This window comes from Heloderma suspectum, chromosome 3 (genome assembly GCF_057233095.1).
Source record: "Heloderma suspectum isolate Gila_16-S chromosome 3, 16-S_ref, whole genome shotgun sequence".
Lineage (NCBI taxonomy): Eukaryota > Metazoa > Chordata > Lepidosauria > Squamata > Helodermatidae > Heloderma > Heloderma suspectum.
This window is the reverse complement of record NC_139460.1, coordinates 131,376,241-131,393,432: the sequence shown is the minus strand read 5'-3', so window position 1 is coordinate 131,393,432 and position 17,192 is coordinate 131,376,241. Positions and strand designations below refer to the sequence as shown.

The following is a 17,192-nucleotide window of genomic DNA, read 5'->3' as shown; positions in this document are numbered from 1 at the left end:
TCAGGTCCTGGATTTTCTTATTTTGGATTGTTTTATACAGTGTGTGGTGTGTGCTGAGCTGTCGGTTTAGATGTTTGTATGTCAACGTTTTTATACTATGTATAATATAGTATTTTTAGGGTTTTTCATCTTTGTAAACCACCCAGAGAGCTTCAACTAATTTTGATTGCTTTTATCTTCTATTTTACTTACATTACATTTTACTTAACATTTTTATCTGCTCTTTTACATACATTATGTACTTTTAATTGCTTAATTGTGCTTTGCTGTTATTGTGTAGAAAGGCAAGCTAGTAGTAGCAGTAGTAGTAATAATAATAGCGTTGCTTCTTGTCTTACAGGGCCTTGACCGCTGATCTCTCACTCTCTTTTAGTCCAACATTCTGCCTGCTATACCAGGCTGGCTATTAGGTATGTTAGTATTATGGCCTCAGTTCTTTCTCTTGGAGTATATCTGTGCCCCTCCTCCAACTGAAGCAATTTAAAAGAGAGAACTTTGGTCACAGAGTTAGTGCTGAAATATCAGTACACTCTTTGGACACAGCATTTTGGTTTCATCATGGTTTCCCGAAACTGCAACATTCTGTTTTTCTGTCTTTTGCTAGTATATCCGCTTTCACTGGCTGCAGGTATGATTCATGAAATTGTGTTAGTATATGATCTTAAAATGTTTTATCTTGTTATAGTCATCATTTTCTTTCTTATTGAAAGTACACAGCAATTCCAAGAAACAACTGCACACTTTTGAAGCTTTCTAAAGCCAAACTGTTTTATATGATAGAAGTGTTTATTTGCTTATTTACCATAATGATTTAGAAAAGTCAGGTTTTTTCAATCCATTATAGAAAGATCAGCTATCAGGTTCCAAACTATGAGATCAAAATAGTAGCAAATTTGACAGTATCTAAAACACCATTATCAATTATTTGTCGCATGCAGTTTTCTGTTTGTTGATTGCTTTTTTTAATTTAGGTGATACGGTAGAATTATGACGAGAGAAACCTACATGACTATGTTATATCACTGCATTTAAATATTCAGAATTTTACCCTATAATTCTTAAAATTATTTCCCCTGAGGACCCATTTGAGAGGCAAAATGTTTAGCATTCATTGACAAAATGGAATTGTAGGCACCGTAAATACACACATACGTAATAGTGGTTCTTTGCATCCCAGAAATTAATAATACATTGTAAATTATCCCATTCGATCAATAAGTGAATTAAGAGCCTAGGTATAGATAATTCCATTTTAAAATCACAGTCTCTAATTCAAACTAATTTATTTATCATCCATGATACCCTTGAAGTCATTTAAAAATATTTTAAGAGTTATTTTTTTTATTGTGATGATAAAAAGGGACATAAGCAAGCGAAACTGAAACAAGCTAATTATTATTCAGTACATTTTTTGTTTGATCGAAAACAAAATTCAGTTACAAACTAAACTATCTGAATTTAATAGAACAAGAATAACATGTCCTTATAGGAACAACTAATTGTTGGAAATATTGTAAGCTTTCGAAGTGCACATTCTTTGTCTGGCATATGTATTCAAAAAACAAAAATACAGATATGCCCCATTTAAGCCTGTTGCTTTTAGAATTAAGGAGGTCAAATTAGTTGCACTCTGGTTGAGGGCCAAATATTGAAAAGACAAATGTGGGTTGTAGAAAGGAAACTGAGCGCCTGCATGGAACATACGCCCTTGCCTTTTAATTTACAATGGCGATGGCACAAAGAAGTACGCAGTCCGTTCTGTGAATCCAGGGGACATCTGAATTTGTGTTCCTTCAACAGTTCCCACTACTGAATCCAAGGGACATTTGAATTTGTGTTCCTTCAACAGTTCTCAGTACTGAAATGGAAACTGCTTTGGAATCTGATGGAAAGAGTTAGCATCGTTCTGTGATATGGAAAGGGGAGAGGGAGGGGGTGGGTGGGGGCTGTCTGCTGGTCATGAAAAAAAAATTACACTGGGCCCATGCAAATTCTTTGGATCCAGGCTTTTAATTTCATGCCCTGTGACACAATGTTAAAAGCTGAACAACAAAACAGAACTTTCAAAAGAGTTGAAGCATCTCTACTATGGTTGTGCTGTGCCAGATATTCCTTAATACTGACATTCACTTTGAAATTACTGGAAAAATTCTTACCTTCACTTTCCTCAGCTTCATGTACCCTCACTGCTATTTAAGACACAATCCTATGCATGTTTCGGCAGGAACATGCTACATGCATGCATACGATTGCACCCTCAATCTGGTTGGTTGTTGTGACTACATGATGTTGTTTATGGGGTAGCTTACGATATCATTGACACAAATCACATGGATTACCACAGCCAATCAGATGAGACAACAGTAAAGGTAAATGGGGGCAAAGAAGAAAAGTGATGCTGAGAAGCAGCAGTCTGAGGAAGTGGAGGACACAGAACTGAGCAGCATTGGTACAATGTGTATATGTTCATAGTGAACATCGAAAAATTGCTGCAAGTGGGAGCCTTTTCTCAGTACTCTCCAAATGGACATAAGACAAAGTAAGTAATTTCAGTTCAGTTCTACTTCCTACTTTCTTCAGCTGTGGAGATGTTCCTCATAACTATGTATGATGAATGTAGCCAGCCAATGGTTTCTGTGTTTTTCTTTTTTTGTTAAGTCTTCTTAAAGCACAAGGAAGCAAGTAATGTACTACGAAGGAATAAGAGAGCCAATTCCTTCTTCGAAGAATTCAAAGCGGGTTCACTGGAGCGAGAATGCCTAGAAGAGAAATGTTCATGGGAGGAAGCAAGAGAAATCTTCAAAGACAACAAAAGGACTGTAAGTGGTGTAAAGTAGTGAGAAAGCTGTCCTCCATTGTCCTGTTGTTGTTTCTTAAAAGCATCTTCCAATTTCAATGGCATCTGCCTAATCTAAACTACACGTAAACCTTGGTAAGGAACTGGATGTGAGTCAATTGCAGGGGTGGGCAACTTTCATCTGAGAGCCAGTTCCCAGGCCCTGGACCTTCCCGGGCCTGCACACCTGCCACTGCCATGCTGCTAAAAATCAGCGGTATGCTGCCAAAATGTGGTGGAAAGCCACTATGGAAAATAAAAAGGCCATATGTAGTTTGACACAATTAGGTGATGATGTGAAAAACGGCAAATATTTTACTACTGGGACATGGGAATTAGTAGGATAAGAAGGGCTTGCTACTGGGAATTCTCCTCATCTAGAATACTATGCCCATGTATGGGCACTGCAGACCAAGACAAATGTTTACGAAGTCCCAGTTCTCACAACTACCAGTTGAGGTGGTAAACTCATGTTTAGGCTGTGCCTCTTCAAACTGCCAGGATTGGGCTCATATGACTAAATGCTTCTCTATACAACAAACAAAACAGAAACCTGCATGTGGAAAAATAAGATCCCAGAGAGAAATATTCTAGCCTAGAGATGGCCCTGGCATGTGCACGGGGATTATTTTGTTTTGTATAGAAGAATATTTCGCCATATAAGCTGCCAGCTGTAATCTGAAATGATACAGATGAGCAACAGGTTTTGCAGTGTTACTGAGAACTAGGCCAACTTGGAAAGGATTCAGCGGGGAGCTACCAAGGTGACGTATAGGGTCTGATTAGCAAATTCGGTGAAGACAGACTGAAGGAAAGGTACATGTTTTTAGCCTGTAGAAAGCAAGCTCAATGGGAGATGGCCTAGCTGTTTTCATATATCTTCAGAATGAAGACATGGTTGTTCAGCCTATGCCCTGAGAATAGAGGCATAGGGGTTATAAGATACAACAGAGGTTATTTGCAAGGAAGTACATTGCCAGCGTGGTGTAATGGTTAGAGTGTGAAACTGGGACTCGGGAGATCTGGGTTCAACCCCCACTCATCCATGAAGCTCTTTGGGTGACTTTGGGTCAGTCACTGACTCTCAGGCTAACCTACTTCACAGGGTTGTTGTGAAGATAAAAAAGGCGAGGAGGAGGATCAAATATGCCGCCTTGGGTTCCTTCCAAGGGGCAAAAAAGGTGGTATATAAATGTAATAATAAATTAAATAACTAGATGTAAAATCTATTAATGTTACCAATAGTGCCATTAATGTCTTAACAAAGATCCTTAATGTAAGAGCAATCTAACTGTGTTCACATGGTTTGGCATTGCATGAACAGGAGTTGGACTTATCAGTTCCCTCCCTATTTTTGTTGCTTGCTCTGATTCCCTCCCATTTGCATCAAACCACAATTTGCCATTCTAGCCAAACCACAAAACTATGGTTTGTGCTTGCCCTCCAAACCGGAATTGCAAACCACGATTTATGGATTATATCTTTTGTCAGCAGCCAGGTGTCCCTTCTATCATCTGGTCCCCCTTTCTACTTAAGTGCAGGAAGTTGTGTTAGATGTCTCACTGGTTTTAACCCTATGATCTTGTGATTCTATGGAACCGATATTTGTTTGTATATAAAAAAAAATCTATGCCTCCAGATCAGCCTTTCCCAATCTAGATGCCTCTAGATGCTTTGGACTGCATCGCATATCAGCCCCAGGCAGCATGGCCAGTGGTCAGGGATGGTGGGAGTTGTAGTCCTAAACTTCTGAAGGCACCAGGTTGCGGAAGGCTTGTAAACATACTACTCTATTTGTGAAAAGCATGGATGCTAACTTGTGGTCAATTTGCTTCTTCTTTCTCCTGCAATCCTGTCCCCTTCTGCTCAGAGGGAATTCTGGATACGCTACACAGGTACGGGGATTCATACAAACACAATTCGACAAAGTTTACTATTGCAGGCAGTCTTAAAGTTCTTGATGACACTGTGTGTTTGTTTCTACAGATCCTAATCAGTGTGACTCCAACCCTTGCCAGAACGGTGGTACATGTACTGACCAGCACCAAGCATATGTCTGCATTTGTCCTCTAGATTATGAGGGCAAAAACTGTGAAATAGGTATGATATTACTAACTTCAATTACATTATGTTTTATTAAAGTTAAGACTTGAAATGATATCTGATGCCAAAGGTTCTGGCAGGTTTTGGAAAAGTATGGATCTCTTTGGTTTATGTATTTGAGGGCTCTGAGAATGGTTTTTATATAAATCTCTGTATGTCAAGAAACAAAGTTAATGTGCACATATAACAGATCCTCCCCCTCCCAGCTACAACATACAAAGTGTTGACAGGCAACTCCTCTGCACCCCGTGCATAGGCCTCCCATTCAGCACGCTTGTGGTATCAGCATGCTTGGGGGAATCCCGAGGTTTGCGGAAGTCGAAAACATGTTTAGGGAAAACAGCCTAAGTGAGCAAACACACACACACACCACCAAATGGCCCAGTGTGGACTGAGCATGTTTGGTGGCCACAGAATGTCTGTTGTGGGAAAACCCAGAAGAACAGAGCATCCTGAAAAGAGCATGGCCTGCACCCCGCACTACGTAGGTCCTATTTATCTTGCTTAGCAAAGACGCATCCATTTTTCACATGCTAATTTCATCAAACATCAGTGAGGGTATTGGCACTTTGCCAATATCTCCTGACCTTGAACAATACATTGAGCACAGTTGAAGAATTTCTGTGGATTTGACTCACCACCACATCCTTACTTGACTTTATAGCCCTAATCATAAATAGGAGATAGTCACATTATTTATTAAATAGCAAATGAGCAGCAAAACAAAATGAGACTGATAGGTCAACATGTTATTCGGAGCTTGTGGGTTAGTAAAACAAAACAAAAAAACCCTTTCAACAGACACCAATAAGAGCATTTGTACTGGCTGTTGTAGCTGCACCGGGGGAGAGGGGGTCACAACTGGGGAGGGACGGGATAGACAGATTGGTAACGATCTGCCTCCCTGCTCCTGTGCCTGTAGAGCAAAAATGGAGATGTAGCTGCATACCGCACACGAAGCTTTCCAGACACGGGGTTTTGAGAGCCAAGTGCACTTCTGCAGTGTGTGACACAGAAGATCCATGTGCAAATTGCTGCTAGACCAAGGTCTGTCAGGATTGGCACAGGCAGTACCATTCAAAGCAGTGGAAGTACAAGTCCTCTTGTATGCTGTCCTGTTCCCTCCATCTTCCAGGTTAGTAGTAGTGGAGCTAGTGACTGTATGGAGACAGAATTATTAAACCCAACAAACATTAGCTACTTGACTTAAAGTACGAACACGTGCATCTACATCCCTGTCCTCTGGCTTTCCTCTCACGTCATCTTTGCCCACCGGTGACGTTTTAAGCAGAACATCCAATATTGCAAGGCCATTTGCAAAATGAAATCTGGTTAATTCACATGGTCTTCTCCTACCTTTAGGTCCAGAAACCAAATTAAAGTGCTATTATGACAACGGCGATTGTGAACAGTACTGCATAGATACTCCAACGACATTACGGCAGTGTTTTTGTGCAGAGGGATACAGGCTCGGAAATGATCAAGTATCTTGCATCCCAGAAGGTAAGAACAGGTGGCATCCCCTTCCTGATAGATGCCAGAGGACAGACAGAAATAAGTCTTTGTAGTAATCAAATAATAATTAATGGTAAATAAAATCATAGAATAAAACTATGCAGAAAGCCTTCCCGGCTAAAGTTAAAATACTTCTTTTAAGGGCTCCATTTGGATAAGATGTTTTTCTTCTGCCTAACAGTTGCATCTTTACCAGCATCTATACTGAAATACTGACATTCGGGCTCCAAACATTAATCCAGCTCAATTGAAGTTCATGCCGCTGGCCAGGATCTGACTACTGGCATTGGAAGGAAGCTACCTTATGCTTGCTCAGTTCATCGGGCTCAGTATCGTCTACACCAGGGGTGGGCAAGTTGCTGTGCTGGCTGGGGCTGATGGGAGGTGTAGGCTGAAACATCTCAGGGTTGCCCACCTCTGCCCTCTTCTAATTGGCAGTGCCTGTCCAGTTTTTCAGAGAGGAGTCTTTCTCCTTCCTGGAAATGCCAGCGATTAAACCTGCATGCAGAGCACGTGCTCTGCCACTGAGCTACAGCCCTGTTGTCAGGCAACAGCGCTACAGGACTTACATCTTTCCGCATTGATGCAGAATCATCAGCTTATGGTTTGCTGGACTGCAGGTATTGACTTCACTGGGATACATAAATCAGTTTCTGTCCAGCTACTCTTGCTTAATTGGTTTGTTGACTTGGATGCACATAACTTTAACAGCCTGTCGGGAATGAGTCACAGAGATCAAAAGGGATGGCACATCAAACCCTTTCTGCAAGCAAGGCTATGCATTCAACCCTCTGTTGACAGGAAAATTGCTTGTGCCCATCCGGTTTCGAGGTCAAATGTACCCCAAGAAAGCCATACTAATAAAATGCCTGGTGGAAGCATGACACCTCTCCATTTTTAGAAAACATAAAATGACATCTTATGCCATTAATGCACTCATAACGTAATTGCAATACTTGGACAAGTATAATAGTGCAGTGATCATGCATGGTGAATTATTGGCAGCGACAACAAAAGCCAGAACTTTCACAGACCTTGCAACCATAGCGCACGCTACCTGAGCAGCCGATGCACAATCACCACATTTCCCGGTTGCATGAGGAGGACGAACGGTGACATAATGCACACTGGTGCTGCGATTTCCCATCATGATGTCAACAGTTCCGAAGCTGCCTCTTTCAACAGTCCATACAAGTTGGCTGTGCTCCGACACTCAACCCAAGATTTGGTCATCTCTTGACCTAGGTCTACTAGGGATAGACATCTTTTGGGATGTTGTGTAGCTTCCCAGCGATAGGCATTTAAACAGGCGAAGTCCACTATAGTTGAAAAAAACACCAGTGGCCACCGTTTGTTTTTACATTTACTGTAGGGTGCCCAGATAATTTTTTGTTATGGGGCAGCATACAAATGCTGTTAATAAATTAATGAAATGTGTCTGGAAGTGTATAAGGAGATTATCCTGTCACAGGTGCCTATCTTGCCTTTATTTATTTATTGTTGAATGTAGATACTGCCCAACTGTCAGCAATCATTAGCTGAGTTTGCTCTTAGAGAGAGAGAGAACAGAGAGAGATAATATTCTAAAATGGCTTACATCATATTTCATATGTAACAAGCTACATCTTTTTACAGTTGACTATCCTTGTGGGAAAATACCCATTCTGGGGAAAAAAGGGTCAAGGCAGGAAGGAAGAATCGTAGGTGGTTATACATGTCCTCCCGGTGAATGCCCATGGCAAGTGAGTCTTTTAACTTTGAAGTGAACTTGAATGCTATTTTTCCGCTCTTAATGTTTTCAAAGCAAAGCACTTTGGATGGACACACACAGGTCTCGCTCTATTTACACTTCACATGGAGTGGAGGGAGGGGGCAGGATCACTGCCAGATCCCCGAATTTCACAAGAAATAGAACAACTGCCATGAACAAAAAATTCACAGAATAGCAAAACTCTGCAAGGTGTTGGCAGTGGGCAAAAGGGAGTCATCATGTTTAAGAAATGGCTAGATGTACATTCCTGTACTGATCTTAGGCAAGAACAGAAATATGCATTTTTTTAAATTCACAAATTAGATTGATCAGCCTTCCCGAACCTTGTGCCCTCCTGATATTTTGGACTACAACCCCAGAATCTCCCGGCCAGATTCTGGGAATTGTAGACCAACACATCTGGAGGACACCAGGTTGGGAATGACTAAAGTAGATAATAGGGATCACAAGCTCATACTACCAGGTTTTTGTACAACATTCAAACTAGCACACATATTCATAGGAAAAACAGCAAAATATAGCACTTTGAATACTTAGAAAGGCAACTTTGAAGGAGAATGTGCATACAAATTAGAAACAATTATGCTTTTTGTCTCAACATATTCCCCACAAAAACAAATACTTGTAATGTGAATGAGGGCCAAACCAAAAACGATGTGCAATGTTTATTTTGCTTTAGAGATTGGGGATATGGAATTCTGGAAACAGGGTGTTTTAACTTCCTACCTTCCCTAATTTAAACCACCCCACCCACCCAAAGCTGCTATAGCCCCGTGGGTTGAAAAAAAACAGGTACAGATGCCATTAATTCAGCTCTGTCTGTGCTTCACACACTAAGTTGTGAGAGAGGGGGAAAAACTTCTTATCTGCTTCCTCCACATTGAGCTTAAATTTATACACCTCGATCAAGTCTCCTCACCTTAATCGACTTTTTTCTAAACAAGAAAGCGCCAATCCTTCTTCATAGGGAGTTGCTCCAACTCTGTGATCATTTTGCTTGCCAATACTTTTAAGTATTCTTTTAAAATTGCGGGTTTATTTATTAATGACATGTGTATGCCACCCTATAACATAACATTGTCTGGGTGGTTTACAATTAATAAGCATACGAACAATTTAAATGAAGGTAAGATACCATCTCGTTGTATGAACACCCTAAATCAGAGGAGCAGAACATCTTTTTGCCCAAGGGTCAAATTCCAGTGCAGAGAAGCTCTTGGGGGTGCATTCCAGTGATGCACAGGGCCAGAGGTAGGGATGGGCAGATTCCCTACCTGCTGCTCCATTGGAGAATCCACCCTTGGGGGGAAGCAATCCGTCTTTCCCCGCAGAATCCTCTTCGGCCAGTTCCACTCCATGCCGATTCCACAGAGTGAAATTGCGCCTGTGGTTTTTCATGCAATAGGCATGATTGGGACCCCCAGAAGGCCAGATTTAGCCCCCAGCCCTAAGGTTCTGCACTTCTACACTAGTAATAGTGGATAATATCAGCAGGACAGGTCCTCCATAACTGCCAAGTCAATCATGTAATTTGTAAATGGTGATTTGTAGTGATGGTTGTTATATTTTTAGGCTCTCTTAACAGAAGGTGCACAGGAAAAATGTGGCGGTGTTCTGCTTGCTCCATCTTGGGTCGTTACTGCAGCCCACTGCTTACACCGTGTACGCCAACAAGAACTCAGGATAAAACTGGGTGAGTGCAGTCTTGCTCAGTTTCTGAATCTCAGTGGAACTGAGGAGGGGAGGAAACGGGTAGAGGAAGGCTTGCCAATCTGTGCTGAACCAACGTAAGGCTCAACCCATATTTTGAATAAATAACATAAGCAGAATTATGTGGCTGCTGTGCACCAATCAAGAAGCTCTAGTGGCATTCCACGTATTCAGCTGATTTCACCGACACCATCGCAAAACCTGTTTCACATAAACCGCTCCTTCCATAACAATGGCCACCAATGGCCACCATAACAATGGCCACCAATGGCCACCATAACAATGGCCACCACCAATGACCACCAAGCAGAGGGTAAGACACCCTAGTTCTGTAACTACAAGTGGTAGTGTTAATCCATCTATATAAAAAACGGGGGGGGGATCAATTTTTTTTCTATACTTTAACTTCTCAGTATGAGCTGAAGAGACAGGTTAAGGCTGCCTTCCTCAACCTGGTGCCCTCCAGATGCATTGGACTGTAACTCCCATAATTCCCAGCCAGCATGGCTAATGGCTAGCCATTAATGGCACCAGGCTGGGGAAGGTTGAGTGAAAGTCAGTCACTGTTCACAGTTCTTGAATGTGAGCCTAACGGCTTGACTCTGCTCTGAGATCTCTACTATTAAGGAGCTCAATATCTGCTACATAAACAATGTATTGCTTTTTCAGGTGAATTTCGCATAAACAGTGTAGATGAAGGTGAACAGGAAAGCAGGGTTGCTGAAATAATCATCCACGAAAAATATTCTTCCCAAAAAGTTGACAATGACATTGCTTTGCTGCGCTTAGTGACCCCAGTGAACTTCACAGATTATGTGGTGCCCATATGTTTGCCTCAGCCACGGTTTGCTGCAAGCATCCTGAACTTCATCGAATACTCCACAGTGAGCGGATGGGGGCGTCTCTTAGAAGGCGGGGCTACTTCGGTGTCACTTATGCGCGTGCGCGTCCCCAAGATTCATAAGCCAGAATGCATTCAGCACACTAACTTCAGTATCACCGCTAACATGTTCTGTGCTGGCTACCTTAACGGGACGAAAGATTCTTGTGAAGGTGACAGTGGTGGACCTCATGTCACGAAGTACAAGAATACTTGGTTTCTAACAGGGATTGTGAGCTGGGGTAAGGGTTGTGCAGCATTAGGCACGTATGGAGTTTACACAAAAGTGTTAAGATACTTTGAATGGCTAAACATTCACATGGATTCCTAATTTGGAGTTCTTCCAAGTTGTGCAGTTCTGTGTGACTGTCAATGTTGATATCTCTCTGTTCAGCATTCTTTAACCATCCTAAATAAATTAAAGACTGTATAATAAATTAACATTTCTTTTCATTTGTTCTCCATGAATTTATACTTCAGTATTATTTTTCACATTGTGACCAGAGAGGAATATGAACTACTTCACTGTTAACTTTCTTTAACATTTTTTCCACCAGTGTGTGTTATACTTATAAATAGAAAAATAAGATTTCTCCTTAACTTTTGCTGTCTTAAAACTGTCAGTACCAAAGTGAATGAACATGTAAAAGTCCAGTCTGTATGAGAGTCTGGAGATCGTTCAGAGTGGAACTTAGCTGTTAAATTTGGCAAACTCCACTTTTGTTGATGCTGTAGGAGGTATTTGTAGGAGAGAACCAGCAGGTAGGAAGAGTGGGTGCTGAGTCTGTTTTTCCCTTCTAGTCTTGGAATTTATCTGGTGAAAATATGAGCTAAAAACAAGTTGAGGAATATGACAGAGATGGAGAAGGTACAGAAAAGAGTAACTGAAATGATCATAGGGATGTAGCGTCTTCCCTACAGTGAAACATGAAAGTAAAGTTGGGGAACCTGGTGCCCTCCAGAACTCCCATCGGCCCCAGCCAGCATGGCAAATGGTTGACGATGATGGGAGTTGTGGTCCAACATCATCTGGAGGACCATGGGTTCCCCACCCCTGTGCTAAAGCATTTGGGGGGTTTAGTTAAAAAAAGAGGTTTGCACTAAGGGTGGGAGGACAAGATTTGTTGTTGTTCAGTCGTTCAGTCGTGTCCGACTCTTCGTGACCCCATGGACCATAGCACGCCAGGCCTTCCTGTCCTGCGCTCTCTCCCAGAGTGTGCTCAAGTTCATATTCATTGCATCGGTGATGCTATCTAGCCATCTCGTCCTCTGGATAGTGGTTTATAAAATATATAGTGATGGGCAAACTTAGCTTAGGTAAACTCGTTATTTACTTGGAAAAGTAATAAATTCCTCCATGTGAGTTTGGGTGAGAGTTTTCCTTTAATACCAGTCTCATTCTGTGTAAATGAGTTTTTGTGCTTGGGCAGTATCAAGGTGCATCTTGGGAGCGGTAGTTTAGAATCTCACAGTGCGGGATGACATCATGTGTCACCACATTATGTGCCCCTTTCTGATTGGTTGTTTTCATGTGGTCTGGCTGCGTGATGATGTCATGTGACCTTTACTCGCCATCGCCAATTGCTGGTATGAAGATGGACCCACAGAGCCCTCCTCCTCAGATCCAGAGCTGCAGTGCAGTGGCAACGACCACAAAAGAAGCAGCTAATGAGACTACTTCAAGTAGACTTTGGGGAGGTCAAGGTGGTAGGATGACTGAAAATGTATTGGGGGTGGGGGAATTTGTGTACTGCCTTACTAGGCTTGCTCCGAAGCTACGACCAATTCCAAACTTAACAGCGAATTCATAATACATCCATCCAGGCTCACTACAAAGGTGAGCATTACGAATGGACGAGTTCCAACAGTGAGCTGACCGATTATGAAATTCAGCCACATCACTAAAAATGGACGTATGATGTAAACAGAGAGTTTTCCTCTCTTGCTCATAATACTAGAATCCAGGATCATCAAATGAAATTGATTGGCAGTAGATTCAGGACAGATAAAAGGAAGCGCTTCTTCACATCATACATCATTCACTTCTGGAATTCACTTCCACCAGAATTGGGGAAGCGGCCAGTAGCTTAGATGGCTTAAAAGGGGAACAGAGAAACTCGTGGAGGATAAGGCTAGGATTGGCTGTTATAGGGGGCTTCCATCTTCGGAGACAGTAAGCCATTTATAATCAGTTTTGTGTCTCCTTATAGTAATCCAAAGTGTATTCAGGAAAAGGAAAAGCAGCTGACACAGGTAAGGGGAATACAGAACAAACTACCCAGTGAATCAACCTATTAACGTGTCTAGCTTGGGAGCTCTTTTCAATGCTAAGTTGCCCATCAACACATCTGTATGCACATGGTGACTGATAATAGGCATGCCTACAACCCCTGCTTTTATTGCTGTAATTTATAATCTTTTCCTTCTTTGGGTTGGCAATACGGCTCCCTTATATCTTCCTGCCAGCTCTCTGGGGAAGTTGACAAACTCTCTCTCAAACTAGTTCAGTCCTGCTCCCCTTCTGCTGGGCCAAATATGCATATTCTAGCCCAGCCTCTCCAAACCTGGGGAAGCCATTGGCCATGTGGGATTGGAATGATGGGAGTTGCAATCCAACATATCTGAAGGGCACCAGGTTGAGGAAAAGAAAAAAAGCATTCATTAGGACTTCATTAGAAACAAATGATTCTGCCTGTAGGGTTGTTTTGAATTTTCTCCTGAAGACTACTAAAACAGAAAGAGAGATTATTCCCACAAATGAAATCAGCTTTTGACCTTTTTGTGTGCTTCCTTTATGCCTAAATATCTGAGGCAAACAGCGGGGGAAGCTCTCTTTTTAGGCATCGGAACCACCATATGCTTTTAATCTACTACAGACTCTGTGACCTTACTTGGAAAAGACCAGGATGTCCGATCAGTCAGCACTCTAATTTGAAGAATCCACATCCAAACACAAACACATTTGTTGTGTGTGATAAGAGCTGTCAGCACAGCAACAGGAAGTGTGTCGCTTGAACCTTGTTCACAGCTAACCCTGAAGGGGAACAGAGTGTTGTTTTCCACCGATAGACACCATGGCTAACCAGCTGCTCCTCATTCTGATCTTCACTTCTCTGTTGTGTCTCCTGAAGTCAGAAAGAAACGGTGAGTGAGTCTTAATAACTGCCTCTTCTCTCTCTCTCTCCCTCCCTCTGCAATTGGTTTCATTTCTTTCGAATAAGAAATATTCCTCTTGTGTCAGGATGAATGCAGATCATATTAGGAAATGTCTTCTCCTCTGAAAAGAGCTCCATCTTGTATTTTATTTATTTCTTTATTTAATATATATCTTTGCTGCCTTTAAAGACCATGGCCTTGACAAAAACAGCTTACAACATAAATCAGTAAACTACAGTACGAAATTATAAAAGCACCTTAAATTTAAGGATTTTAAAATAAGCCACTTAAAAATTCCTGTGCACATACACAGTGTGTGAATTGGTTACTTTCTTATTGCAGTACACTAAGCAAGCAGTTTCCAGCTAAAGGGGTGTGTGTGTGTGCGGTTTAAGAAAGAAGCACCCAAGAATACTATTCTGTCTGTGAAATGGTAGAAATATTTCCTCTCTCAGCCATGGGGGGAGAGACAGAAAATGATACATACAACTGTGGAGATAGCCCTTCTTATCAGAAAGAAATATTTCTATTTCACTCAGAAGGGATAGGAAATAACATACCCACAATATTGGTTGCTATGGTTCCCATCATAGGAAGATGACTCAGTAATAATGTGGTAACTTGGCTTTTTGAAAGAAGAAACAAATTAAAAAGAACATGACACAGAAAAAAGAATAACAATGGAATAGAGAGGGATAATGGAAGAAATGCACCCAGGCAGAGGTGGCGGGAGGGCTATGCCCACTAGGCTAGGGCCCCAAATCTTTGCTTTTGGGTCCCGAACCTCTGGGAGGCCATCTGCCTGCTGTGACCACCACTGCTGCCTTCCTTCCCGGCATCAGCAAACTCGCCCAAAGCCTCATGAGATTTTGATTTCAGGTGAGATCTTGCAAGACTTCCTGACAAAATCAGGACATCCAGATGACATCTTGCAAGATGCCGGGTGGGATCCTCAGAGCCAGGAAGGAAGAAAATGCTGACGGCTGCTTCAGAGAGCCCCACTGACTTCTCTGTTGCTACAGCAAATGCCGTGACAGGACAGCGGCTGGCGGGGCTCTCAAGGGCACCCACTGGAGGAGGAGGAGGCAAAGCAGCCACTAGGCTCATTAAGGAAATTGGAAGCCACTGCAGTTACCAAATAGCAAAATTTAAAAGGAATATTACCCCTTGTTATCATCCTTTCTCTTCAGTTCATAATACATGTGTGAATCACTGAGTTTGGAGGCCTCTGTGTATGAAAAGTTGAATAAAAAACAGTAGAGTTGGTGGATTAGATCTTGCAGGGTTTACTGATCTGAAGCAATGACCCTCACCAAATATAAAAGTTTTACAAAAACACCACCAAAGGCGTGAACATTGAACATTGCTGAGAATGAGTAAAATGCAAAGTAAAAACCCAAGATATGCCAGTAAAGAGCAAGCAATGTTTAAAGAGATGAGATACAAAGCTAGGAACTGTCACCTGTTCCTTGTGGATGAATTCAAACTACTTTAAAGGGTCTGGAGCAGTTCTCCTATGAGGAAAGGATATAACCTCTAGGATTGTTTAGCTTAGAGAAAAGGCAAATGGGGGGAGATTTGATAGAGGTGTACAAAATTATGCATGGTGTTGAGAAAGTGGATAGGGAGACATTTTTCTCCCTCTCATAATACTAGAACCCAGTGTAGTCATTCCATGAAGCTGAGTGGGGGTAGATTCAGGAGAGAGAAAAGGAAGTACTTCTTCACACAGTGTATAGTTAAACTATGAAATTCACTTCCACAAGATGTAGTGATGACCAGAAATGTGGATGGCTTTCAATGGGGATTGGAGAAATTCACAGAGGAGAAGGCTGTCAACGGCTACTAGTCCTGATGGCTCTATGCTACCTCCAGTATCAGAGGCAGTATGCCTACGTACACCAGTTGCTGGGAACAAAGATGCAGAGGGGGGTGTTCTTGCACTCATGTCCTGCTTGTGGGTTTCCCGTGGGCAGCTGGTGGGCCACTGTGTGAACAGAATGCTGGACTAGATGGACCCTCAGTCTGAGCCAGCAGGGCTCTTCCTATGTTATTATGCAGCTGCTGCAAATGATCAGCCATGAATTCACGTGTGCATTATCGATATACTGCTTGCTTCTACTCTTATCAGTCACACCGAAGAATTAAAAGTTAGTAAATGCATACGGGATATGCTCTTTAGTGAGTCTGGCTAACACAGAAGACATTGCATTGTTGTTGCTGTAGTCAAATAAGAAGATCTAGACAAGGTTACTTTTCAAGCTTTTTTTTTTTTTAATTGTTTCTCTGAGTATTTCACTTGGATGAGCGTGAGCAAGTTTTGGTACATAAGAGCTGTGATCCTTGCAAAAAGGGAAGCTTAAACACTGAGCACTTTGATTACCTTTCTCATCTCCTTATTAATTATACGTAAGTAATAATCCACAGCTAGGAAGAGTCAAATTGGCAAAACTAGAGTCTCTGGTAGCATGACTTTGGAGCATTTGCAACAATTGTATGCAACTGAAATTTGCAGTGCAATCCTATGCATGTCTACTCAGAAGTAAGCCTCTCTGAATTCAGTACAGCTCGCTCCCAGGAATGTGTGTATATGCGTGCATCCGTATTTGCTTTTGTTCGGAGGGGGATGTCTTCCTTATTTGCTTTTCTTCAGGGTGGAGGACCTCGCTCTTTTATTGCTGTGTTAAAGATAACCTGATGCGATTTCTGCAGCTAGCTGGGATTGTTTTATTTTTTCCCCATGCCCTCTTGTGCTGGTTGGTGGGAGTTGTGGTCCAGAACATGTGCCACCTCTCTTTAAACCTGCCTGGGTTGTCAGAGATTATACTTCTTTTCCTTCTTAAAAATCTGCTTGTGGGGAGGGATGGATCTTTGGTGCAGTCAGAATTTGTGCCATGCTTACTTCTGAGCGATCCAGTCCTTCTGGCCTTAGAGTAGGCATTTAGAAGATGGATTTATTTTTTATACTGTGTGTGCTGCTTCTTGCTGTTGTTCTGAGGTTTGGAGAGTGGGATGCCCATGTAAAGTGACATATGTTTGGATGCTCAGAAACTGCTGGCCATGCTTACCAGAACTTTGGGTGTTTTTGTGTGTGGCTCTGGGATTATTATTATTAATATTATTATCATTATCATCAGCATCAGCAGTATCATAGAATCATAGAATAGTAGGGTTGGAAGGGGTCTATAAGACCACTGAGTCCAACCCCCTGCTCAATGCGG

At 41.9% G+C, this 17,192-nt stretch overlaps 2 protein-coding genes across 3 annotated transcripts in view; both read left to right on the top strand.

Moving 5' to 3' along the window:
* The window catches only part of LOC146350254 (coagulation factor X-like), an 88,236-nt gene that overhangs the window by 51,770 nt on the left and 19,274 nt on the right, over nucleotides 1–17,192 (top strand). Inside the window, exon 1 of one of the 2 annotated variants that reach the window (XR_014789221.1) lies at nucleotides 13,769–13,959. The exons of the other annotated variant lie outside the window; for it this stretch is intronic. The gene's annotated coding sequence lies outside the window, so the exon portion shown is untranslated. Of the gene's footprint in view, nucleotides 1–13,768; nucleotides 13,960–17,192 lie in introns of those variants that run through there. 2 annotated transcript variants of the gene reach the window in all.
* Nucleotides 511–12,235, top strand: LOC146350255 (coagulation factor VII-like). Its single transcript, XM_084844605.1, has 8 exons — nucleotides 511–628; nucleotides 2,659–2,819; nucleotides 4,707–4,731; nucleotides 4,823–4,936; nucleotides 6,302–6,442; nucleotides 8,090–8,196; nucleotides 9,798–9,918; nucleotides 10,605–12,235. The coding sequence occupies exons 1-8, from the start codon at nucleotides 559–561 to the stop codon at nucleotides 11,144–11,146; spliced, it is 1,281 nt and encodes a 426-aa protein (XP_084700731.1). The 5' UTR covers nucleotides 511–558; the 3' UTR covers nucleotides 11,147–12,235.